This window comes from Cylas formicarius, unplaced genomic scaffold (genome assembly GCF_029955315.1).
Source record: "Cylas formicarius isolate icCylForm1 unplaced genomic scaffold, icCylForm1.1 PGA_scaffold_8__14_contigs__length_24414737, whole genome shotgun sequence".
Classification (NCBI taxonomy): Eukaryota; Metazoa; Arthropoda; class Insecta; order Coleoptera; family Brentidae; genus Cylas; species Cylas formicarius.
Genome location: NW_026844361.1, coordinates 11,867,722 through 11,895,437, shown reverse-complemented (window position 1 = coordinate 11,895,437; position 27,716 = coordinate 11,867,722). Strand labels below are relative to the sequence as shown.

General features: G+C 30.7%; 1 protein-coding gene across 2 annotated transcripts in view; it reads right to left on the bottom strand.

Annotated features, from left to right (window-relative positions):
* LOC132706393 (uncharacterized) overlaps positions 1-27,716 on the bottom strand; it is a 79,622-nt gene that overhangs the window by 27,782 nt on the left and 24,124 nt on the right. For both annotated transcript variants that reach the window (XM_060677712.1, XM_060677713.1), the window contains exons 2-6: positions 16,320-16,567; positions 16,066-16,265; positions 13,416-13,607; positions 11,323-11,468; positions 11,092-11,268 (exon numbers count right to left, since the gene is read on the bottom strand). In XM_060677712.1, the coding sequence (XP_060533695.1) occupies positions 11,092-11,268; positions 11,323-11,468; positions 13,416-13,607; positions 16,066-16,265; positions 16,320-16,567 (963 nt within the window). The remainder of the gene's footprint in view (positions 1-11,091; positions 11,269-11,322; positions 11,469-13,415; positions 13,608-16,065; positions 16,266-16,319; positions 16,568-27,716) is intronic.

Sequence of the window (27,716 nt, the reverse complement as noted above, 5' to 3'; positions counted from 1 at the left end):
ACCGTTTCATCTTTCCGGGTGCTCCACATAACCGGGAAAATTGTGATAAAGCAAAAAACCGGCAAAAATTCGACACTGTTGCTCGCCGAATCGTTTACGTAATTAGCGCTGATTATACAATGCCTGATCTTAAGGCTGATAGGGTAAAAGACATGAGAAGAATATACAGTTTTCTTTTGAGATACAGGATGCTAAGGTTTTCAAAAATATTTTTTGTAAATTTCCCTTTCAATGTATCAAAAAGCATTACTTAGCAAGCCACAATTTTTTTGAAACGGAATTTCACCTATCAATTTTGACAGGCGTTGATGGTATGCCACTGATTTCTCTTAAAGTAAATAGTATTCTTACAATCTGCTATTATTTATAAAGATATTTAATTTCTTGGTTTTTCTCAATACCATGTGCGGGTTTCATTGTCATTATTTTTCTAAGGTAATCAGTGGCGCGCCACTGACTATCTATGAACAAATAATATTAATACATATTATTTTTTAGTTACCTACTAGTGTCATTTAGAACAAAAATATTAGAAAACTGTTCTTTTTACTATTACAGTTTTAATGAAATAGCATAACATCCTTAAAACAAGATAAATAATGAACGATTCTTATTTACAAAACAATACTACCTACTATAAGTAACTTTTAATTAATTTGTTTCTAAATAAATTAATAACAACGTTTTTGAAAATAGAACAAAATAGTGCTAGATATTCAGATTATGTCGAATTTTTCCAGTACACAGGATTTTAATCTATAGAATTTAAGACTGCTTCTTCAATTCCTGGCGTCCTTACAGTCCGATATCTGATTATTGATCCTCAAAGTACCTGTTTCAGTCAACCTTCTAAATATACTTCGACCAGAAATATAGTGCTATTACAATCGACCCCGTGACTAACTTTGCCTGTTGTTTATTTTTCCAAAACCGCAGCCCCTTACTCGTAACCATTCCAGGACCGTCCTAGGAATTTATCTACCTACACTAACAAGCGGGATATAAGTGTGACTTAACAGATAGGCAATTACTTAAGTAATAAACAATTTTGAGAATAAGCCATGCAGGGAAGAGATTTTTATTTTTTTAAGAGAAAACCGTAAACCCGATTGATAAAAATCAAGGCATTAAACTTCTTTAGAAACGATTGAAGATTGTAAGAATAATTTTTATTTTAAGGGAAATCAGTGGCGTACCATGTGCCAAAATAGACAGGTGAAATTGCGTACCCCCGCCACTGGTGTATTTTAAAAATATTGTGGTACACTAAATGCATAGTTCATGTGTGCCAACTTTCATTAAAATATCTTTAATGGTATTACAGATATTAAAAAAATATGTATTTTTGAAAATTTTGTCACGCTGTATCACAATTTTCCAGAAATCCATTAACGCAACGATAATGTCGTTACATGGTTAAATAAGGGCCCGACAAGCCTAAACTAAAATATGAATAAAAGAACTTAACCCTCTTTTTCATTTGAGTATCCTTAAAATTAGAAAAAAATTCAGAAAACGAGTTTTAAAATTCGCCCTCTGGTGGCTATTTCAGAACCTCAAAATTAATTTCTTCTTAGTAACACTAGATTTTAAGGTAAGGTAAATTTTAAGGTAGATTTTAAAGTTTCAAGGATAGCGGTTATTATTAATTAATATAAATAGAAATAATCGTAATTCAAAGGTCGACGGCTATTAAAACTAATAAAGAAAGAAAAAAAACTTTGTTTTTGGTGAATCCTATTGGATGAAGTGTCAAGGTGAACCGAAATGCCTAGCGAGCGTTGTGAAGCGAAGCTTTCGATTGAAACTACGCGAGAGTATCGCGTGGCAATCGTACAATTTCTCACCTTCGGGGTATTCGACGCTGCGGGAACACACCTAAATGTTGAGCAATAAAAATACTTAATGGTAACTATTTTTGTTGTGCGCGAAATGGCAAAGATCATGCGTCATTGACATTTCAATCGCGATTATAAATAAATAAATTTTTAATATCATTCTTAACGCTATCAAAAGCTTCCTCAGGACCCGCAAAGCTGGCAAGGGATGATGAAAACTTTAGTTTATGCTGGAAGTATTGAAAACTGGTAGGTAGAATTCAATAAAATAAAATATAAATATAGAAACATTAACCCTGCTGTAAAAGATGAAATAAAAAATATAATTTTATCCTTAAAACCTGATTCTTCATTCATATTCATATTAATATCATAAAGCCAGTCTGCCACATTAATTACCTACTGTTTACAACTGGTAAATGCCCCTCTCATTTCAAAATTGCTTTAATAAAACCTCTGCACATTCTGTAAGTACTAATAGATTTATAACTTGTTATATTTTTAAAAAATATTTCCTAAGTAACAGAATGTAATAGAATTTTTTTCCATAAAATTTTAGTCTTCCTGATGAAGCTACAATCCTGGGCGAAAGCTTGAAGCATAAGAATAAAGGCTAGTTTTGATAAAGAACACTGAAGATCTTTTATTGCTTGGTTACCAGTGCCCCGTTACTGTTCGTTGACTTTACATATATATATATATATATATATATATATATATATATATATATATATATATATATATATATATATATATATATATATATGATGACACTATATTCCGGGATATCATCCGTTCGCTCGTTGAACTCCGACTGGAATCCTGCATCCGACTGGAATCCTGCAAATCTTGCATCCGACTGGAATCCTGCAGACGTTTCGCCAAAATCTCACTTGGCATCTTCAATGCTCGCGCTCCGAAAACACTTCGAACACTGGGAGGTTATCGGCGGTGCGTGCGGTATTTATACTCTGCGCCGGAGATGGTAACGGTGCTGCTTGTGCGTGGGGGGAGGTGGCTCCGCCCCCTGAATTGTCGCGTTGTTAATTTCGCCCGATCGTAGTTGCGATGTCCCCGTTGGCTGCTGCGCATCGCTCTGCTGTTTGATTATCGTTCTCCACGTGTTGGATAAATGCAGAGCGTCGTCTCTCGTATTGAGGTGTCCGGACTTTTCTATTTCGATGGCCTCTCGTATAATCCTAGTCCTAAAATCAGGAATATTAGCTAATATTCCTGATTTTAGGACTAGGATTATACGAGAGGCCATCGAAATAGAAAAGTCCGGACACCTCAATACGAGAGACGACGCTCTGCATTTATCCAACACGTGGAGAACGATAATCAAACAGCAGAGCGATGCGCAGCAGCCAACGGGGACATCGCAACTACGATCGGGCGAAATTAACAACGCGACAATTCAGGGGGCGGAGCCACCTCCCCCCACGCACAAGCAGCACCGTTACCATCTCCGGCGCAGAGTATAAATACCGCACGCACCGCCGATAACATCCCAGTGTTCGAAGTGTTTTCGGAGCGCGAGCATTGAAGATGCCAAGTGAGATTTTGGCGAAACGTCTGCAGGATTCCAGTCGGATGCAAGATTTGCAGGATTCCAGTCGGATGCAGGATTCCAGTCGGAGTTCAACGAGCGAACGGATGATATCCCGGAATATAGTGTCATCACATTTTTCCATCCGTGAATCAATACGTGAGAATATATATATATATATATATATATATATATATATATATATATATATATATATATATATATATATATATATATATATATATATATATATATATATATATATATATATATATATATATATATATAGTGGAACTTCCATATCGAACAGTTAGTGAAAGAATTATGATCCTTAATATATTTATTCTGACAACTTATTAAAATATCTGATGAGCAATTACTTATTTAATTTTACATATATATCTTATGGAATAATTTGTTAGGGTGCTACCTATCACACAACTCTTCAGCCTCTTTACGTAATACAAAAAGGAGTTTTGAAAATTATATTCAAGTTAAATCTGCCATATCCATGCCACTACCTCTAGAACTAAAAAATAAAATTAAATTAAAATTATTAAAAAAAAAAATAACCAAGTGGCTTATTGACGCTAAATTGTAACTTAAGTTTCTAAGTGACTATTTATTATAAGTCAAATTCACAGATTCATTAATGTACTGTAACTATATAAAATCGTTTTTCTTTTTTTTTTTTGGTAGATTTTTTTTTCATATTGTATAAGAGATGGGAAACATAGTGAAATGAATCTGCGTTATGTTCAAGTTTTTAACTTAGTATACCTTGTTTTTTTTGTATTAATATTTATATAATGTTTACATTACACTAAGCTGTTAAATTGTATATTTTTATTGATTTAAATAAATATAATTATTATTATCATTAAAAAATACAGGGGTTTCTTTTAAATAGTCTTTGAAATATATAGTTAGAATAACTTGAAATCGCCCAAGCTATGACAGTCATGTCGTGGGACAACCTTTATGTAAAACCATTTTTATATTTGATCTTGAAAATTTACAGTCAGCCAGACACTGACGTAACCCAGTTTTTATCAATAAAATATTACATTTCTAGTCTCGCATTTTATATATCATAAAACACTTCGGAAATTTTTGTTTTGTAATTTTCATTTTAGGAACGTATTTATTTAAAATTGAAAAAACTTGTTGGTGGCGGCTCTCCTCGTACCGTTCCACGCATTAAAAATTCCCAGAAAATTTGCTCTTCAAAAATGAGTAAGCAAGTAAGGTGCATTATCAAAACCATAATAATTTAATTTCGATGGCAGAAATGAAGAAAGAACTCAAAAAATATATATATTATGCGAGCGTAAAACCAATCTAATTAATTTTGAATCTTTTCGCAAAGGCCGGCCAAAAATGTATAAATACACCGCATCGGGAAATTAGAGCAGAATAAATAAGAAATAAAAGTTCAGATTTTCACGAAATTATATATTTTCACATGACAATTGTTTCGACAACACCGTGTCTTTATCAAATGTAAGATTTACAAACTACCTGCTACTATATATACCGAAAAATGACTATAAAACAATAATTAATGCTATTGTGAAAATTTAAGTTTAATAATCGAGAGGTATTTAAATCTACTTGATCGTTAAGCAATACATTTGAATGTCTTATTTTGTTAATCTCCATGGCTTCCAATAAATTTAATTTTCTACTTTTACATCTCTAAGGAAGGTTTAATTATGGGAAACCCACTTAGTCCTTCGTTAGCCGAAATTTTTATGGATAATTTGGAAAATATCATACAAGAACATCCTTTAAGTAAAAGTATTCGATGGTGGAATAGATGCTTGCTTTTTTGGAACGGACAGACAATTGAATTTTTTTAAAATAAGATTGAACAGGATAACTCTATTAATTTTTTAGACGTAAATAATACAAAAACGTAAAAGAAATTAGATTTTTCCATTTAGCAGAAACCTTCACACACGGACACAGTCATACGTAACAGCTCAAATCACCCTTATACACACAAAATGACTGAATTTCACTCTTTTATATACAAACTTCTTTATACGCCACTCTCAACAGAAAATTAGAACAAAGGACTTAATAATATCATTAAACAAATTGCACCGAACAACTGCTACAATCCGTCCATTATCGAAAAAATTATAAATAAAAAACAAATCCAGACAACAACAACTATTTATCCGATACATAATACAGAACACGAACAATTTAAAACAATTACATACATAGGAGAACCCAGTGAAAAAGTTTCAAACCGTTTGTCAAAATGGAGTTTAAAAATAGCTTCCAGAAATAACAATAGTAATTTTTTTTTAAAACAATAAAACGAAGTGTCGAAAATCTCAAAAATCAGGTGTCTACACGTTGAAATGCGGATCACGTCCTAAAATTTATATTGAACAAACAGGTAGATCCTTCAAGAAACGCATTAACGAACATAAAAGAGCGTTTAAAAACAATAGTCTAGATTCTAATTGTGCTACACACTTAAACAAAGAAAAACACATTTTTGGCGACAATTTTGATATTTTACATACACTCACAAAAAGTAGAAAATTAAATGTATTGGAAGCCATGGAGATTAACAAAATGAGACATTGAACTGTATTGCTTAACGATCAATTAGATATAGATAGATTAGTATACCTTATTAAACTTAAATTTTCACAACAACATTAATTATGGTCATTTTTCGGTATATATAGTAGCAGGTAGTTTGTAAATATTACATTTGATAAAGACACGGTGTGGTCGAAACAATTGTCATGTGAAAATATATAATTTCCTGAAAATATGATCTTTTAGGTCTTATTTATTTTGTTAAATGGATTTTCGTCATCATGCACCTCAGTTCAAACATAAATTTAATATGAAATGCAAAATTTTGTAAATATATTTAGTACTTTAGTGAGATTATTAAAGGAACTAAAAATAACCAATTGTAAAATATATAAAGTTATGGTGCAATATAGTTATTATAAACTATTATATTTAATAATCATAATGATTTATTTGCACTTCAGAGCCTACTATAAAAAGCCGTATTAAAATATTTGTAATATTGAAAACAGGTCTAAATTTAAAGCAAACGGTAAAGTGTAATTTACATTCGCAAAGCCCTTAGCGGATACAAAACAGTGACGTAAAATTATACAGGGTGTCGCGGAAGCTGATAAACTGTTGCCAAAAAATGATTTATTTGGTTGGAGTCTCTATTTTTGGTGTCGGCGTCATACACTATCATGTGACACTACGAAGGTTTCACGCAATAAATACAAATGCGTAAAACTGACTCCAAAATGAACGATTAATTAAGACTTTTGACACGCCTATCGTCAAACGAAAGAAAAGAAAATAGATGGCTGGATACAGTTATGTTTTTTTTGCCTCTGCTTCCAAAGGCGCACTTTTTCGACACCAAATCAGCACGTAATTAAGACATTACGCCATGCAATTATTCTTACTAATTAGACGTCCGCTTTGCCGGGTTCTGCAGGCACGACACGAGAAAAAACGGAGTATTCGTATTAAAATTGCCGCTCCTTTTTCGATATTTTATAGCGAGCCCGACCCAGATTTCAAATTCATGTGGATTTTACGTTTAATTCAAATAAAACGACGAGAATATTCAAGAATGTTATGTATATATATATATATATATATATATATATATATATATATATATATATATATATATATATATATATATATATATATATATATATATATATATATATATATATATATATATATATATATATATATATATATATATATATATATATATATATATATATATATATATATATATATATATATATATATATATATATATATATATATATATATATATATATATATATATATATATATATATATATATATATATATATATATATATATATATATATATATATATATATATATATATATATATATATATATATTTTTTTTTTTTTTTTTTTTTTTTTAATTATTTATTATTTATTATTATTTATTAAAATTATAATTACATTTATTTAAAATTATGCCACAAGAACTTGCTTTTATTTCAGAATCCAAACTATTTGCTCTTAGAATACATGATAATATACGGGGAGGTCAATTTAAAAAAATGCACTTTTCATCATTTTTGTGGCTCGTGAGAAAATCATTACTTTCGAGCAACCCTGTATAATATATAACGCGCAGTACTTCCCCTAGCTACGTCCAAAAAAAGGAAAATAACTATTTTCACGAAAACCGAAGAAGATAGATATAGCAAGGTATTATTTAAAAGCAATCATAAAATATTAGCAATTTGCAAATTTCAACGTTGATGCAACTTTCTCGAAGAAGCGGCAACGTGGTGGCCTTAAATTAATATAACAAAATTATGACGTTTAGTTTTACAGATTTTGGTAATTTTTACCGAAAAGGCGGTGTTGCCGTAGCTCAGTAACTAATAAAAACAACATTTCGATGTTATGAGATATTAAATCGATTAGAAAAATGAGCTGTACGACCTGGCGAGCTTTTAACCGAGACCAGCGCAATTAAAACGTAATTAAAAAGGTTAATGTAATTTGGCGGGCCGTTAAGTGAGGACTAATTACGTGTTTTAATATTGACGATGTCGGTAAAGTAACGGTACACCGATGAAAAATTGGTTCGGCATACGGGGTGAGTCAACAAGTCTTTAAATAAAACAAACAATTACTTAAGTAAGAAATAATAATGATAATAATTCTTTGCGTGCTGTCATATTAAGAATATTGATTTGACTATTGAAGCGTTAAAATTGGTATATTAGAAGCAAGCAAATGACACACATCAAGTTTTCATAGCTCAAAAAACCCATAACAAGGGTATCACGCTTACAGTCATGCACAGAACTTTTTGGCATTACATTACTTTAAAATGGAAAAAACGTTTTTTTTTTAATATTTCAAATTAACCTATATCAAAATTACGTTCAACCTAATCTACCCTAGATAAAGGAAACTTTTTCGTTTGAACTGTTTTTTCTATATCGTCAAATTAAGGGAGGTGGAAGGGTCAAATATTGTTTTGGAAAAAGTTGAATAACTTTTTTTGTGGCTAAACCGATTTCAACGAACTTGTATGTATTAGAGCTTTGACTGGCATGTCAATATCACGATATTAATTATTTTACCAGTCGGTAGGAGGCGCTAGAGCTATCAAAAATGAATCGTCAATATAATTTATGAATATTTTACATGTTATTGACAATATTCAAGGAATTTCAATGGCTGAAGCAGAGACTGCTGCTCTTTCTACACAGAGACGCCATTAATGATTTTGTTATGGGTGTAGTTGGGTTTTGTTTAGTATTAGTACTTTGTTTAGTGTTAGGTTTTCTGTATTGTTAGATTTTGTTTAGTGTTAGATGTTGTTTAAATTCAAATAAGTTTATACAGTTCATGGCGTTAGAAATCATAAACCAGAGCGAACTTCAAATATTATGGAACCCAGCACAGACATCAATTTATTGAGGTATTTTCTAAATAATTCTTTCTAAACTAATTTCCTCTCAATTATGTTTTATATATAAAATAAAATAAAAGTGGTATCGGACCTTTACTATACTTATCATCCCGTCATAATATGTTATCTTTTGGTTATTTCTAATACTGCGTCTATTACATCTACGTAAAAAAAGTATTTTTAAATTAATTTTTATTTATATTTCAGAGGGGACAAACGAGATTACCATGCAGTTTTCACCACTTGCTGTGTTTTTTTAGCCAATAATATTTATACCATTATACTTCAAATTTTCGATAAAATCATAAAAATTGCTATTTATGACTTGAAGTGGCTCTTACCGATTCGTGAAAGAATTATTATCGTGATATTGACATGCCAGTTAAAGCTCCTATAGATATTCTTTAAAACTAAAAAGCTAAGAAAAAGTAATTCAAATTTTTTGAACCAATATTTGACCCGTCTTTTGACGAGATAGAAAAAAATAGTTCAAACAAAAAAGCTTCGATTTTCACGAAATTATATATTTTCACGCAATTGTTTCGACAACACCCGGTCTTTATCAAATATAATATTTACATTCGCAAACTACCTGCTACTATATATACCGAAAAATGACAACTATACCTGAATTAATGTTGTTGCGAGAAGTTAGGTTCAATAAAGGAGAGGTATTTAAATCTAACTGATCGACATTTGAATGTCTCATTTTGTTAATCTCCATAACTTCCAATAAATTAAATTTTCTACTTTTTGTGGCTGTATATAAAATATCAAAATTGTCGTCAAAAATGTGTCTTCCTTGGTTTAAGTATGTAGCACAGTTAGAATCTAGAATATTGTTTTTAAACGTCCTTTTATGTTCGTTAATGCTATTCTGTTTGTCCAATATAAATTTTAGGACAAGATCCGCATTTCAACCTGTACACACCTGATTTTTTAGATTTTGGACATTTCGTTGTATTGTTTTTTAAAAATTTTCCTATTGTGTTGTTATGTATGACTGTGTCCGTGTGTGAAGATTTATGATAAATGGAAAAATCTAATTTGTTTTGCGTTTTCGTAATAGTTAAGTCTAAAAAATTAATAGAGTTATCCTGTTCAATCTCGATAGTGAATTTTAAAATATTATGTAATGAGTTAATGTAATTTAAAATAGCAAGCAAAGACATCATCCACGATCTATACCACCATAGAAAACTTCTACTTAAAGGATGTTCTAGTATATTTTCCAAATTATCAATAAAAATCTCGGCTAAAAAAGGACCTTTCTTAGAGATGTAAATCTGGCCATTTAATTCAAAATAATTTTGGTCTAAAGATACTATTAAGCAATCTAATAAATCTCGTTTCACCAATGGGTTAACCTGTTTCCGAGTGAGGGTGAAATCTACTAAATCTATCACATCCATAGGTGGAATACTGGGAAATAAATTTTGTACATCAAAAGACAATAGTGTTGCATTACAAGGGATTTTGATATCTTTAATTTTGTTGATTAATTCAAAAGAATTTTTTATTGCAAATTTTGGCTTAAAATCTGTGTGGAACTTTTAAATATTTAATATTTTTTTTATATATAATTTCGGCGGTTGTGGATTCATAATTGTTAAAAATACTTGTTTTTGCCACTAAATAGTGTGGAGTTAGTAATTACTTCCTTGACTTGTCTTTGATATAACTCGGTAGGATCGTGTTATCGTGTAAAATTGTGTGGTAATTTGAAGCTAGAAAATTTCCAGGTTGAATAGAAAACTCTACTGGTCAAGAGTTAGATATTGGCCTAGGAACCTGAATTCGTATTATAATTCCTCTAATGTGATAATTTGAAGCTAGAAAGTTTCCAGGTTGAATGGAAAACTCTGCTGACCAAGAGTAGGATATTAATTTGATTTGATTCTTTTAGAGAGAACGAAAAAAGCGTCTAACAAAAAGATCTACATTTTTCTCGCCCTCTGGGTGGCCATTTCGGAATCTCAAAAACCATTTCCCCGATGCCCTACCTCTTTGATCTCACTGGGACACCCGATATCGTCGTGATTTTATCGAACGTCTACACAATTTAGGATACTTTTAAAATGTAACTCTTATAAGAATAATATTTCGAAATGTTGATGAATTAGGAAGAAGCTGCGATCCTCCACACTAACACTAACTAATATTTTTTTCATGTTGGTAAGAAATCGCCAGCAAACTATTTTATAGACTTACCGCTGGTACTGTGGGTGTCCAAGGTATGAAACCTCGAGTCCACGGGAGTCTCGGGAGATTCCGGACTGGGAGGATGATCGGATCCGATCCCGGAACTTCCCCCGGAAGATTCCAGTCGCCGATTTTTCACGTTTTGGCCCACTATGTTCGCGTTCAGGCATCGTCTGAGCTCGATACCTACGACGGTGGGTTCAAAATTTCATACGTCTACCGGCTTCGATTAGGACTCACCAGTGAGGTTTCCTTTTTGTCGGTGAACAGTGTCGTAATCACGCGGGGGCAATAGTATGGGGGAATTTTTTTTGCCCAATTTGGCCCTCAATTCGGCTGCCACCGAATCGTATAATGAAGCTATTCTCGAGTTTTCCAAAGCAAACCTATAACAGAATTTGTTTTGTCGTAACACGTCGTAAAGGATATCAGGTAAAAAGTACCGAAATCCTAAACCACAGTTGAACCTACGTTTGTCGTCACACTCTTTTTAACCTCAGTCAGTCAGTTCATTTTTATAGAAATTATTTTTATTCTCAATTAGAGACCATACTGAAACAAAAAACTACTCCATCGCATGCCTATGTCGCATCTGCTCAAAAAAGGGCTCGTGTTGATTGGTCGAAGGAAATGCTAAAAAATGCTTCCAAAAACGTCTATTATATCGTGACAGGTGATCAATCATGACATATGAACCTGAAAGTGAGCACCAGTCGACTGTCTAGGTCTTTCAGAATAAGACAAAGCCCACAAAAATTGTTCTCGCGCGAAGCGCATCGAAACGAACGGTAGCCTGTTTTTTTCAGGAAAACTGACCACATTGCAACTGTTTCTTTGGTGAAAGGTAAAACAGTCAATTGTGAATAGTACACAACCATTTGTTTGCTGAAAGTCTTCGAAGAAATTAGAGGAAGACCGACCACTCTCCACGACGACAACGCTAGTTCTCACCGATGATTTGATGAGCCATCCACCATATAGTCCTCATTCAACACCTAACGATTTCTTTTTATTCCCATACAATAAGAATAAATTACTTGGGCAACGATTTTTGACACCAGAAGAAGCGATTGATGGGTTTAAAAGGTATGTTTTGGAGGTGCCCGACTCGATGTGAGAAGAGTGCTTCGATGATTGGTTTTAGCCAATGCAAAAGTGTATTGATCATCAGGGGAATATTTTGAGAAATAATATAGTCATATTTGTTGGTAGCTCATAGTTTTTTTTATTGCAAATCCCGTAATATTAACGGTAGCCCTCGTACCATCTTAATATTAATAACTGAGAGAGAGTATGAAGGAATTTTTAGTATTTTGTGGCCTAAAGGTTTCATATTTAATTGTTGCAATGTTTCATCCTTCACGACCCTTCATGGGAAGTTAATGTTCTTTTCTTTTAACTATCAATCTGCTCTGTAAATGGTTTTCTGGGAATGACCTCCAAAATGGTAGCTTACGTCATTCATTACTATCAAACTGTTCCGATGAATATTTGGATGATTTTTAAACCAATTTGCAATTGAAGTGTGTTCCAAAGGACCATAAATGAAAACTGGCTATGTACAGCATATCCCACTTAAGAACTGTACAACTGTGCAACTGTCAAATTTTTGTTTATGGTTGGATTTCGAAAATTCCTATCATGTTTAAACAACATTTTGGTAGCGATTGAGGGGTACGTCCAATATTAGTGAAGATCGAATCTTACATTTCCGCAAACCCTTGGTACTTCTATGTGAAGCGGAAAATCAAGTTAACAATTTTCACAACTTGCTCAGTTTTTAAAATACAGGGCGAATTTGAAAACTTCAAGTTTTTGGGCACCCCTCGTATACCGGCTATCCTATGAAATGTGTGAATTAGAATTCAGTGGCGGAGTCAATTATTTTCCAAATGGTTTCGTCTTTTTGAAAAAAAGATTGATATGAACTTTTCAAAAATATATAGGGTTATTTGTATAAATGACCTCACAAAAATATATTTTTTAAATTTTCACAAAGGCATTTGCGGTGGGTCTTGGAAAAAGCATTTATTTATTTATTTATTATATTTATTTAATATCTAAAATAGTTACCTAATTTATTCTGACTACACCAATTACTTTTTATTATTTTCCACACTCTTCTTTTGGCAACTTTCATAATAAATTTTTTTATCGCAAATTTTGCATTTTTACCTGGCCATTATTAAATCTTATACGAAAATGTTTGCCCACGTCACAACCAATTTTTTCAGCAAAAATTACTTAATAAAGTTGCTTTTTAATCCGGATGTTGTTAACGCGGCAATTTTTGGTGAAAAATTCACTAAAATCGTCACCCCCCTCGGACTCACCTCTCTTCACTACTATCCGATTCCCTCGTCGACGCTCCCGTATCGCTTCCGACGCTGCTTTCGAGTTTTTTCGACTCCTTCGCCGGCTTAAGTCGATTTTCGATTTCGGCGATTTTCTTTTGATTTTCTGGCCGGTCTATTAAGGTCTGCAGCTGCTGCTTCAAGAGACTCGCAGTCTCCAGAGAGTCACATCTATAAAATACGCTAATTTTTTGTTGTCCGAGCAGAAAATTTATAAAATATTCAAAATTTAACAACTTCCATCTACACGGAAAAAAATCTTAATTCATGAAATTGTGTTTGTTGGAAATGCTTTGCTTGGATCAAAAGTTTTAGATTTACTGAGTTTTAGACTGGGCACATCCAATTCTTACCAACGAAACTCAAATATTTAATATTTAATTCGAGTCTATCACAATCTCAAATGGACTACTTTCTTTATGTACAAAAAAAAATCTAATTTTATTTTATATCAAAAGTTCTTGAATAGCTGAAAGATAAGGTGTACCTATATAATTGAATATAATTTATAATAATAATAAATAAATAAATAATGATAATAAATAAATAAATAATAATAAAATATAGTAATAATAATTTTATACAAAAACAAATTTGAAATACAAATATGAAGTAACTAACATTCATTTTTTACCTTTTTGAAGTTTATGTTTATTATTAATAGCAAAATGTTTATTTATTGTTAAATTTAAAGTGGATTTGGCTTTTAACTTAGGCTGGGTTATTAAACTGTAGCTGTAGGACTTAAATTATATACTTTCTTTTCGATCATTTACTGCTAATTTTTTGTTGTCCGAACAGAAAATTTATAAAATATTCAAAATTTAACAACGTCCTCCTACACGGAAAAAAAATCTTAATTCATGCTTTGATCAGAAGTTTTATATTCAATCCGAAAAAAATTGACTTGTTCATTTTTTTACTAAATTTTGGACTGAGCATATCCAATTGTTATCAACGAAAATCGAAATGAGACGTTGGATATTTAATTCGAGCCCATCACAATCTCAAATGGACTACTGAAAAAATCTAGTTTTATTTTATTCTGTAAGTCATTAAATAGCTGAGAGATAAGGTATACCTATATTGCATTATTTCATACTGATCGATATAATCTACTAGAATAATAAATAAATAAATAAATAATAATAACAAAATAAATACTAATATAATAAATATTTTATATAAAAACATTTACACGCTTTAGTGACATTTTGAATAAATTAAGAAACATGAAATAATTGACATTAATTTTTGACATTTTTGAAGTTTATGTTTATTATTAGTAGCTAAGTGTTTATTTATTGTTAAATTTAAAGTGGATTTGACTTTTAACTTAGACTGGGCTCTTAAATTGCACATGTAGGACTTTTCGATCATTTACAGCATTTATTTCTATTTTAATATGAATCATATATTGCTAATTTCAAGGTCTGTCAAAAGGTTTATATGAGTGCGTTTATGATATATTTACATCCATTTATACGATTTTCCAAAAGTTGGCTCTTCATTCCAATATATTTATTTGATTAAAGAAGTATTATTTTTACCTGAAATTTTACTTTTTAATGGAGTAAACGTTGATTCTATTAATTTGTGGGATCTGTAACAATAACGTGTTTTATTTTTTCAGATAAATTATTTATTTTTGGTATTGTAACATATATAGGCGTGGCGTTTAAACAATTTATTAATGTTGTTTCCAAATTAAAATTTGTTTGACTTTTGATAAAATTGGTGCCCTATATTACGGCGATGTTAGCATTTTTTAATTTTTGGAATGAATTATAATTTGATTTCTTAATCCTTTGTGCACCATTTTGTTGTTATGTTATTATTATGAATTATATGTTATTATAATAAACTATTTTTTTGATGTTAACACAAGATAAAAATTATCAAAAATTTGCAATAAAAAATGATTCATGTTAAAAAAGGAATAAATGCTGTAAAAGATATTAAATATGAACTATATTTTCACTTTTTTTTCAGCATATAGTAAAAGAGAAGGATATATGTTTAGAAATTTTGGTTTCCTTAAATCACACTCATAGCGTAACCAGATTTGTGCAAAGAACTTAGATTCAGTGACTTGAGCAAGTCAATTTGAGGTAGATGACAAAAAGGGCTCGGGTACTGTTTGAATTGCGGTTATAAAAACATTTATGTAATTAAATGAAAATGAAAAAAAATGGAAAAAAAAAATCCAGAAGTTTTTATAGGTCATTTCACCAATTTCTATCAATTAGAAATACATTTGATTCCAAAACTACAAACATGTCCAATAACTTCTGTAAAACACAATTTTCATTTGGAAAATTTTGAGCGACACTTAGTTATGAATTTTTTTTTTGACTGCAAAGAATAGTCGAACAATACGATTAATTGTTTTTATCGTTTATATTTATTCCATTAAATCTGTGATATAGATAAGAAATTATAGTTCATAATTTTTCATGTAATAAAATTGCTTAGTTGCGAATCCAAAAATGGCAATAATAAACAGGGTGTATTGAAAATAAGGAAAGGATATATATGAAAAATTCTAAAATGGATATGAGACTACGTGTTTTTTAATTTATTTATTTTTTCTATCGTCCGTAGCTATATGTTGAGACGGTCTACGTACCTGTAGGCGTGTACATGCAACGGACACTTCGTGACGGGGTTGAAAAGCAATAGTATGCATGCTATGACGTCTTCGTCTTGATACACGTAAGTGATGGTATTGTGTGGGATGAAATGTTTTATCGTCTCGTTTTTGGGTTTCGAATTTTTTGCCCCTTGGGTCACCACGTTCTGAATTATCTTCAATCCTTTGTGGGACACCTGAAACGCGGTTTGGTATGAAAAATCCGAACCGAATTCAAGGCCAATACGTACCTGTAAGGTAACTTTGAACGGTTCCACGTCTTTCTCCCTCTGCTCGAGGTGTTTGATGACCGGCAACGTATATTCCGCCCCTTTCAAGCCCTTCGACTCTTTCGCCCCCAAAAACCAAACGTAATAGGACGATTTTTTGATGTCCTTTCGTAATTTTAGAGCCATTTTTCGATTTAGAGCGGCGATTTTAACATGGCTATCGGTTCTAACTCTCGTAGCGTCTCGTTCCGGGCCGATATTGCGGCAACCTGAAGCAAAATAGAAAAAAACGTTAATGTAAGTGTTCTAACAAGCAAAACGGAAGTGAAATTTCGTGAAGCGACGTCTATAATTGTCCACTACGTGAAGTAGTTTGGTGAAATTTAAATTGGTTTCGAGGACTGGACACGTCGTGACGTCAAACGCACAAGAAAATTATTTAAAGTGTTAGTTTAAATGGCGTGCTTAGGATGTTAATTCAACGGCAGAGGTTTTTAGGGTGGACAACTTAAAGGTTACATAATAATAATTATAAAGAGATTCAGTCTATTTAAGATTCCATCTTTCTGTCCTGCTTTTTATTGTTTATTGTTTTGACGTTTTTTTTATTCCGCATTAAGTAGATCTTGCGTAACGAATATTTGTAGAAACTTTTAAATTTGGTTTTACCATTGATGCTGCTGGGTATTTTCCAATAAATAAAAGCGTTACAAAATAAATAAGAACTAAAAGTACAGATTTTCACAAAATTATATATTTTCACATGACTATTGTTTCGACAACACCGTGTCTTTATCAAATGTAATATTTACAAAGTAGCTGCTACTATATAACCCGAAAAATGGCCATAAAACCTTAATTAATGTCCTTGTGGGAATTTAAGTGTAATAATGTAGAGGTATTTAAATCTAATTCATCGCTAAGTAATACATTTGAATGTCTCATTTTGTTAATCTCCATGGCTTCCAGTAAATTTAATTTTCTAAATTTTGTGGCTGTATGTAAAATATCAAAATTGTGGTCAAAAATATGTTTTTCTGTGTTTAAGTGTGTAGCATAATTAGCATCTAGACTATTGTTTCTAAACGCTCTTTTATGTTCGTTAATGCGTTTCTTAAAGGAACTACCTGTTTGTCCAATATAAATTTTGTAGACACCTGATTTTTGAGATTTTGGACATTTCGTTTTATTATTTTTTAAAAATTTTCCTTTTGTGTTGTTAGTTCTGAAAGCTATTTTGAAACCAGATTTTGACAAATATTTTGAAAGTTTTTCACTAAATATGTAATTGTTTTAAATTGTTAATGATATTAAGTTCTTTATTGTAATTTTCTGTTGAGTGTGGCGTATTAAAAAGTCTGTGTATAGAAGAGTGAAATGCATCTATTGTGTGTGTATAAGGGTGATTTGAGTTGCTAGGGTTAGGTATGACTGTGTCCGTGTGTAAAGGTTTATGGTAAAATCTAATTTGTTTTGCATCTCTAAGGTTTGATAATGGGAAACCCACTTATTCCTTTGTTATCCGAGATTTTTATGGATAACTTGCAAAATATCATACTGAAACATCCTTTAAGGAAAAGTTTTCTATGGTGGTATAGATACGTCGATGATGTCTTTGCTTGCTTTGTTGGAACGGACAGACAATTGAATTATTTTTTAAACTACATTAACTCATTACATATTCGTATAAAATTCATTATCGAGATTGAACAGGATAACTCTATTAATTTTTTAGACTTAACTATTACGAAAACGCAAAACAAATTAGATTTTTCAATTTTCCATAAACCTTTACACACGGACACAGTCATACATAACAGCTCAAATCACCCCTATAAACATATAAAATAGCTGCATTTCACTCTTTTATACACAGACTTTTTAATACGCCACTCTCAACAGAAAATTACAACAAAGAACGTAATATCATTAAACAAATTGCACTGAACAACGGCTACAATCCGTCCCTTATCGATAAAATTATAAATAAAAAAAAATCCAGACAACAGTAAACTCTATTTACCCGAAACAATGACATACATAGGAGAATACAGTGAAAAAGTTTCAAAACATTTGTCAAAATGTGGTTTAAAAATAGCTTTTAGAACTAACAACACAATAGGGAAATTTTTTAAAATCAGGTGTCTACAGGTTGAAATGCGGATCTTATCCTAAAATTTATATTGCACAAACAGGTAGATCCTCCAAGAAATGCATTAACGAACATAAAAGAGCATTTAGAGCAATAGTATTGCAATATGTTCGTACATATTACGAAGGTATTTGACTCTGATCCTTCCAGTAAGTACATATTTATGTAACTGTTTGAAAATCATCATTTTTGTCTTGTGTAACCGTCGATTAACAACATTCTTCTTCTTGTATTTTTGTGTCTTCTACATAGTTCTTCGATTTGTAAACAACAACAGTCCTTTTTAAGACTGTTGATTTTATTCGCTATAGATAAAAGTACATCATAAGCATACAGGTAGAATCTTACAATTAAATATTTTTTAAACGTTCCTGTTATTTAACACTTTGAAATGTGGAGACCGTGGAATGAAGCAGATGTTCTCTAGTTAGAAGAAGACATGGAAAACAATATTTATGTACATGTTTCAAGAATTGCTCAGCAAAAAAGATCCTAGGACAGTCCTGGAACGGTTACGGGTAAGGGTGTGCTGGGATTTTGGAGTAATAAAGAGAAGGAAAAGTTACTCACGAGGTCGGTTATAAAACACTATAATTCTAGTATATACTAGTACTACTATATATACTAGTAAACTCAAATTTTTATTGGGTAGAAATAACAAAGATTTGTAATTGTTGTGTTTTCGAATTTTACAGATGCAGATAAATAATTTAGTATGGATCAGCCTGTCAAATCAATCAAAACCCTAAAAGCAAACATTTAAAATTGTCTTTAAGAAAAGACAAAAAGCAGCGAACAATACCAATATTCATTGAAACCAATATACGACTAAAAAAACTGGGCAACCACAATTTAAGATTATTTTTGACAAAATATTGTAAATTTAACGAGTCAACCTCATAATGAAACAAAATTTAATATTTGTAAAAACAAATTACTCTTGTGAACCTATTTGGAGACTACCTCTTTGGCAAATTCAGGGGATTTGTCAAGCTTTGTTAAAAAAAATTCCAACCCCAAAAGTTACAAAGGCTTACGCCCAATTAGTGTTTTACCGTGTCCCTCGAGAAATGCATAAACATCCAATTATTCCATTATATTGAAAATAACAACATTCTTCTTGAAACTCAATCAGGCTTCAGAAAAACTCATAGACGCGCTACAGCACTGGCTAATGTAACAGACGATATATTGAGGGCAGCAGACGAGGGTAATCTCACGGTGGATTGGATTTCTCGAAAGCATTCGATATGATAGATCATAAATTGCTTCTGGCCATTCTGCATTATGTCGGCCTTAGTAACACATCGATAATTTTTTTTTCTTACATTTTATCAAGTAGATCCCAGTGTGTTAGAATCGGATCTGTATTATCAGAACCACTGGACCTCCTTCGAGGTGTTCCGTCATTCTTTCGCCGCTGCTCTATACTGTCTATACATCGGGTCTTCCAAAGGCACTAAAAAAGTGTTCAGCACAATGGAGAGGAGGAGAGAGTTGCATTCTGCTTGCTTTTTTTATAAAATTATAAACTTCCAACGCCCTACGTACTTATACAGCAAATACATAAAAATTATATTTGGCAACGCATACATGCATAGTTTCTAGTTTGTTTTCTGCAATATATAGAGCTTTTTATTTATTTATTTATATAAGCTTTTATAAATCACTTGCTTATATCACTTTTAGTTTTTTTTAATTTTTTTTGTATATTAAAGGTACGCTTCTTGGTCTAGGTTAAGTTTTTAAGTTTGTGAGTTTCTCATATGAACTTCGTCATTTTTTGAACATTTGTTTACTTATTTCTAGCTATTCATTTGTAAAATTTATGTTCGAAAATAAAGACATTATTATTATTATTTATTCAAATAGATAGGTATATTATTACATTATTCTATATTATTATATATTAAAACTAATTTTGATAATTTTCACATAACACAAATGGATATTTGCATAAATTTGAGATAAAGCTGTTATTATCTTTCATTTCAAATACATTTCAAATTCTAATATGGTTTATTTAAAAGTATCACTTTAAGTGTTACAGTTCCAACAGAAACTAATTGACTAAAATGGCATTTACAGGTAAACTTCGAGCCGAGAATAAAAAATCGATAACACTTATCGACTAAACGATAACACTTATCTATTTTAAAAAGGGTAACAATTTTTGAGGATTTGCGATTCTGCTTAAGGCAATCTGTTCTATTTTGCGATATCAGTCTAAATAAATAAAAAACAGGGAAAACAAAAAAGATGTTCTGGGTAAAAGGCCCTCCAGTGGCCGATTTCTGAAACATTTTTATTTTGTAACAATGACTTTTACTAAATCAGGGCGTTAAAAAAATGATTTTTGTTACATGACCTACTAGCATTATTTTGCCTCGTTGAATCATACCTCCAAGTTTCCGAACACCCTGTATTTCAATCGCGATTCCAAATTTTCAATATTGATTTGAAAGATGCACTTTTGTCAGTGAACATAGATTAATCTAACTTGAGCCCCGTGAAATTTCCTGACCAGAGGTCACGACTGAATGATGCACGATTAGAAAGCTCCGTACTTGTAGCTATCTCAAATTTCTCATTAAAAATTTAAAGTAAATTTTTCGTATTCAAAACTTTTACTTTTTCTATGTTTATATATCTCTCATTCTAACGTTTATTGTATATAAAGTTTTGAAATTTTATCGTTTTATTGTATTTTATTATTTTGACAACTTAACACACACTGTATTATTGTTATTAAGCTGACGGTGAATGATTCGGCGATATCTATGTTAATTGCGGCAGGAAAGTCAGATGATTGACACTTATTAATATTTAATTATTTATTTTTATCTGAACCACGACGGTGATTTTTACAGAACCGGGCAGAAGAAAGTTTCGGCATATTAACAATCTCGCGTGTTAATCGAAAAGTCAAGATTCATGCATTTAAATAGCGTAACTGTTGCTGCGGCTTGTGCGCAAATCGAGTCGTAAAATGTACCGTAATTTTTGATTCGAACCTCTGTCGCTTCGGATCGGTTTAAATAGAGTGGGTGCGATGAGAACCTAGCTAAACGCCTACACCACTGGAACATTGGAAATAATTGAAAAGTTCATGAAGCTTTCAGTGTTATTTTCTGTCTCATTTATTCTTTAAGTGGTCGAATACTGACTTGGGAGGCTTAGATGCAACAACTCGCCAGATGTTTACACCCCAACTCATTAACATTACGGCTTTATATCCCTAGCAAAGAAAAAAGAAAATTTGCAGAAACCATGGCCTAAAAATTAGTACGAAATTATAAGGATCCACGGACCGTGTCATCCAGTCTATAAGAAGTGCTGTTAAAAACTCCACACCACTCAACTTAGGTATGCCAATCGTAACCGAAACAGCAATCAACACAACATCAAAGCATGGTAAATACCCTCCAACACTCTGAGACACATTAATCGACAAAACATCATCACTACAATGGCTGCTTAAGGGCTATCTTTATCCTGAAACTGAGGGCTTTATGCTCGCAATACAAGACAAGGTAATTAGAACTAGAAGTTATGAAAAAACATATATTGAAAATCAACGCCATTGATATATGTATAATAAATGTAAATCATACATCAGCAACTGGGCTTGAAATGTAAACAATAATAATAATAATAATAATAGATTTTTTATTGCCCCAAGAATATATTTCATATTACAATAAGTTGTTCTTTTCTCTTCTTTTAAACAAATGTTTCAGACATCCGAAAAAACTATATACTCTTCAAGCCTAGTTTTACCCAAATAAGCTATATTACCAAGCGGATATCTTTTGTACCTTTGTTTAAATATTACATAGTTTACCACATGCGCAATGTCGTACGGAATCTGTAGTTTTGTTTTAGATTTAATTGAGACAAGACAATAGTTTCACAAAGTAATCGACTATGTCTGTCTAATTGTCTTTTCGAACTCTTTAGAAAGGGTAGAAAGAATACTAATCGATATAAGTTGATTAAAATCTGTAGGGTTTTGAAAGAAGTTTAACTTTTGCCTAAGACTAGACCCAAGACTCTACAATTGCTTTAGATTTTATATTTTTAATAATATCTAATATTTCATCACGAGTTCTAGGCGATTGTTATCATGAAATTTTGATAATTCCTAATCAGGCATTTTGTTATTTTGGTCCGACTAATCTATTTAAATAATCAGGATCTGAAAGATTCTATTCTTTGCAATTAGAACAACAATTGATATATTTTTTTTAATTTACCAAAAGAAAATTGTCTTTTATCTGCAAACATTTGTTTAAAAATGAAAAAACTTTGCCCGACATGCACAGAAGCGATCGGACAGTATTTATAAGTTTAAGTGCTAGGTGGTGGGGTTATGGTGTACACTATGATGGATTTCCAAAGCACTTAAGCATCAACATACAATTTGTGTCTCGAAATATTTTAATTACTAGTGGGCTTTCTACTGAATATTTCTGAAAAGAATAACTGGAAATTAAGAAATAATTCTTAACTACGGTAATCTTAAAAATTAATGTTAGTAAAAATTTTGATTATAAAAAGTAGCAAGAGGCTTATTCTTATCTATAGTAATTTTTTCAATTATCCAAATTAGTAATTTCAAAGTTATTAAATAATAATAATAATAATAATAATAATAATATACTTTATTTCCATACGACTTACATTGTAAGTATAGGATACATACATACATACACCACCAATAAAGATACACAGCATTTTTGAAATAACAAATAGAGTTATAAAAAACAAACACAACACGAATTAAAAAGTGCACTGCAGGTACTCTTGTACAGAATAAAATGCCTTCTGGATAAGCAATCGTTTCACCTCAGCCTTAAACTGACCGCAGCCCGAAAAAGGTAATTTATTAAAAAGTTTTATAGGATGGACGATTGACCCATTTGCTACCGAACTTAATTTATGTTTTATAATATCTAGCTTATAATTCTGTCCAAAAATATAATGTTCATTAGTTGCACGCGTACATATATACTCATTATAATTATATTTGACCATCGTTACCGAATTCAGTATGTATAGACTTGGAAATATCAAAATTTTGCCTTTCAATAAATATATTCCTGCAGGAACAATGTTTTGGTTTAAAGTGCAATAATCCTTTTTTGCAACAAAAGCATAATAATAGCATAATTTAAACTGGACTGAATATACGAATAATAATATAGCATAAAAAGACTATAATCGACCCTTCTTCTAAGTTTGCCAAATGACAAAACAGTGTGTGGATAATTTGTTGAAAATATAGTCCACCTGATGAGACCAAGAAAGAACAGAATCGAAATAAACTCCCAGAAATTTCGCAACCCGCCTCTCCTCGATCGTTTTATTAATACACTTAACTAAGATGCTCTTATCTATGCTTCTTGGTGAGAAATGAATCAATTCAGTTTTATCATGATTAAATATAAGACTATTTCTGTTACAATAATCAACAATATTTGCCACCGCCTTATTGGAGTTCTTATGTCGGCACCTCAGGAAACCACAGCTGTATCAATATACTTCCCTGTGGATCGCAACTAGAGATCACCTCATCACTAGAAAAAAATTTGTCTTTTTGTTTTAAGACAACTTTTCAACAAATCAATGTTAATTACGTCAAAAGCTCTTTTTTAATCGAAAACAAGACAAGTTGTTGATTAATTATTATCTAAATTACTTCGTATTTTATTGTATAGTATGTGTTGATAATCCAATAAGAAACTCTTTTCTTTAAAAATTTCTCTAAAAATTCCAACAGCCTTTTATAGAAACTTTTCTCCAAAATTTTTGAAAATATTGACAACTATGCTATTAGTCTATAGTTAAAGATTTCGTGTAAATTACTCTTTTTGTATATCTTTTTTTTTAATATAGCTGAAAATGTACCATCTGAGAAAGATTCATTCATAAGATCGATCGACAAATAAGGGAGCACGGTATTTCATCAAAACCTGCTGAATGCTTTTTGGAAACAGATAAAATATAGTTAAAGTTAGCATAATTATGTTTAAGATTAAATTCTAATTGCGAACTTCAGAACACAAATTTGAATCATTTTAACCTATGTATACAGGGTCTTCCGGAATTAGTGCTCCAAACTATACCTTTTATTAATATTTCCGAAACAAGGTTGAAAAAAGTTTTCGAAATTTTTGCGTAAATAAAATTTTAAACGTCAAACTTGGGCCAGGGGCGTAACATTTAAGGGTTACGCGTCACCTTTTCCTTATAAAATCGGAAGCACTGTGTTTTTTTATACATTGTTTCTGAAGTTTTTTTTATAATTTTATAAGTGCGTTTATAAGTGCGTTATCTTGATCGATTCGCTTAAAAAAATCTGTACATTGTCATACCAAAACAAGAGATGAATTCGGAAAAAGAGCTTCCCATGGCACCTGCGTTACAACCGCATAGAAATCGGCTCTTAATCCGTTTGATTTTAATGGCGGCGCCATTAAAAGAAAAAGTTACAACGGTTTCGTCCTTGGCTTCATCTCGAGTAGATTTATCTCCATGTGGGTAAACTATATCGCGATTGTCCGAACAAAAAAATCGTAACGAGAAAGTGGCCGGCATGACAACCTGATTTAAATCCGCTTGATTTCTGCGCACCTTTATATAAGGAGAAATGTGAAAATGATAGTTTGCAGAAGCAGAGGTTTGTTACAAATAAACTCGTTTATAGAGCACTCGCAGGCAAGTTATGTTGTTGTCGGTTTGGCTGAGAGGTCAAGTAACTGGCAAGAAAGTCTCAGATTCTTATAGTTTTCAATTTGTACGAAAAGTACGGATTCTAATATAACGCTAGCCCTCAAGTACATATAATCCCTTTACCACTCCTTTAAAGCTATCTAAAAAAATACGCTAAATATAAAGAAAAAAAAGTCTACCTAGCAATCACGAAGTTAGTATAACATTTAGTATCTATGAGTATAAACTCTTATTACTAATATTATTGTTTCGTTTATATTTATTCAAATCGGCCTGTGGTATAGGTAAAAAAACAATACCATACCTAAATAACATTAATGTTCATAATTTTTGATTTTGAAAATTTAATGCATGCCGAGTTGGAATAAATTTTAATAAACCAAGCTTCAGTTATTGAATTAAATATGATGGTAAAATTAGAAAAATTTTATAGTTTAGGTAATAAGTCAAACAACGCGAAAAATCGTGACAGGAACAATATTTTTATTTGTGATTGTCATACGCTATAAAAACTAAATTGAAGAAAAAGTAACCATCACTAAGTTGTCTTATGCAGGAAATAGTCTTGAAGCGCTATCTGGAATGTTTTCAGTTTATTTTCCTGCTAATTATATAAAATAATATTGTTACCCAATTTCAGTCCACCGTAATGAATAAGTCCAAATAATCAGCTGAAAATTTCGATAATAGAGCAGAATATATATATATATATATATATATATATATATATATATATATATATATATATATATATATAGATTCCACTTAAACTAAGTATTTTTTTAAATATACGTTACATCTACTTGCTGCGTTATTTTAAGCTCTTTAATCCCAGCTAAAAATATTTAAACCATTATATTTTTAATTTTCGCGAAAATCATAAAAATAACTGTTACCGACTCGTAAAAGAATAATCGTGATATTGGCATGCCATTCGAAACACTCTTTAAAACTAAACTAAGTTGATATAGGTTAGTTTGGTACCAGATGGATGGTTTCCCGCCCGTATAGTTAGGGAGTATTTATATATATATATATATATATATATATATATATATATATATATATATATATATATATATATATATATATATATATATATATATATATATATATATATATATATATATATATATATATATATATATATATATATATATATATATATATATATATATATATATATATATATATATATATATATATATATATATATATATATATATATATATATATATATATATATATATATATATATATTTATATATATATATATATATATATATATATATATATATATATATATATATATGAGAATGTCTGCAATAAACTAAATAAAACCTTCTTCGCAATATTAGCAATGAATCTCTACATTTCTTGAGAAGGCACTAATAGCTTTTTACTACGCGTCAGCTCACTCTTCCATTTCACACAATATTGTCAACTGGGGACAAGCGAATGATGCTGAGAGAGTGTTTATACAGCAAAAAAAGAATACTTAGGCTGATTTTTAAACTTCCTCCGAGGCAATCATGCAAAGAGACATTTCAACAGCACAAAATATTAACAATGCCTTGTATATACCTATTTAAAATACTTTTGATCACACATAAAAATAAATATTCACATAGGAAGCATACTGATATCCACAGTTACAATACTCGCAATAGAGAACATCTGCTGAAGCCAAAACTCAACCATATGTTTTATAACAAATCACTAAGTTACGCGGGACCATATTATTATAATTTGCTGTCTCCAAGCTTAAAAAAATTATCTATAAATCAATTTAAACAACACATCAAGAGGCTCCTGTCGGCCAATGCTTTCTACAGCCTGAAAGAATTTGAAGCGTACCTGAGACCATCGTAAATAACGTTAAAAGTTTACCGAGATTTTTCTAATGTATACTCTCTTTAATTTTAAATTACATTAACTTGTTTGTCATATTTGTTATATAAATATATACTCGTATTCGTTATACATTACTTAAGATTATGATATACATTGTTTTTACAATGAAACTTGTAATTTATTATTTGTATTTATTGACGAAACATCCATTGTACCACCTGGTTTTGTGAATAAATAATCTATCTCTCTATCTATCTATCTATCTATATATATACATATATATATATATATATATATATATATATATATATATATATATATATATATATATATATATATATATATATATATATATATATATATATATATATATATATATATATATATATATATATATATATATATATATATATATATATATATATATATATTCAGTTTTGGCACCTGGCACATAGCGCAAACCTTAAATATTTATGTAAATAATAAATTAAACAAATATTTAGAAAAAAAATGCCGTTTATTTACAATAAGTTCAATATTTTTATTGAATTAATAGTCAAGTTCATGACTCTCGTATCATTTCCTCCAGCTGTTTTTACAATCAATGTGGGGATTAGATTTACAGAAAATTTAAGAAAATATAGTGTTTTAAGTCAAATTATGAAAATATTTACCTC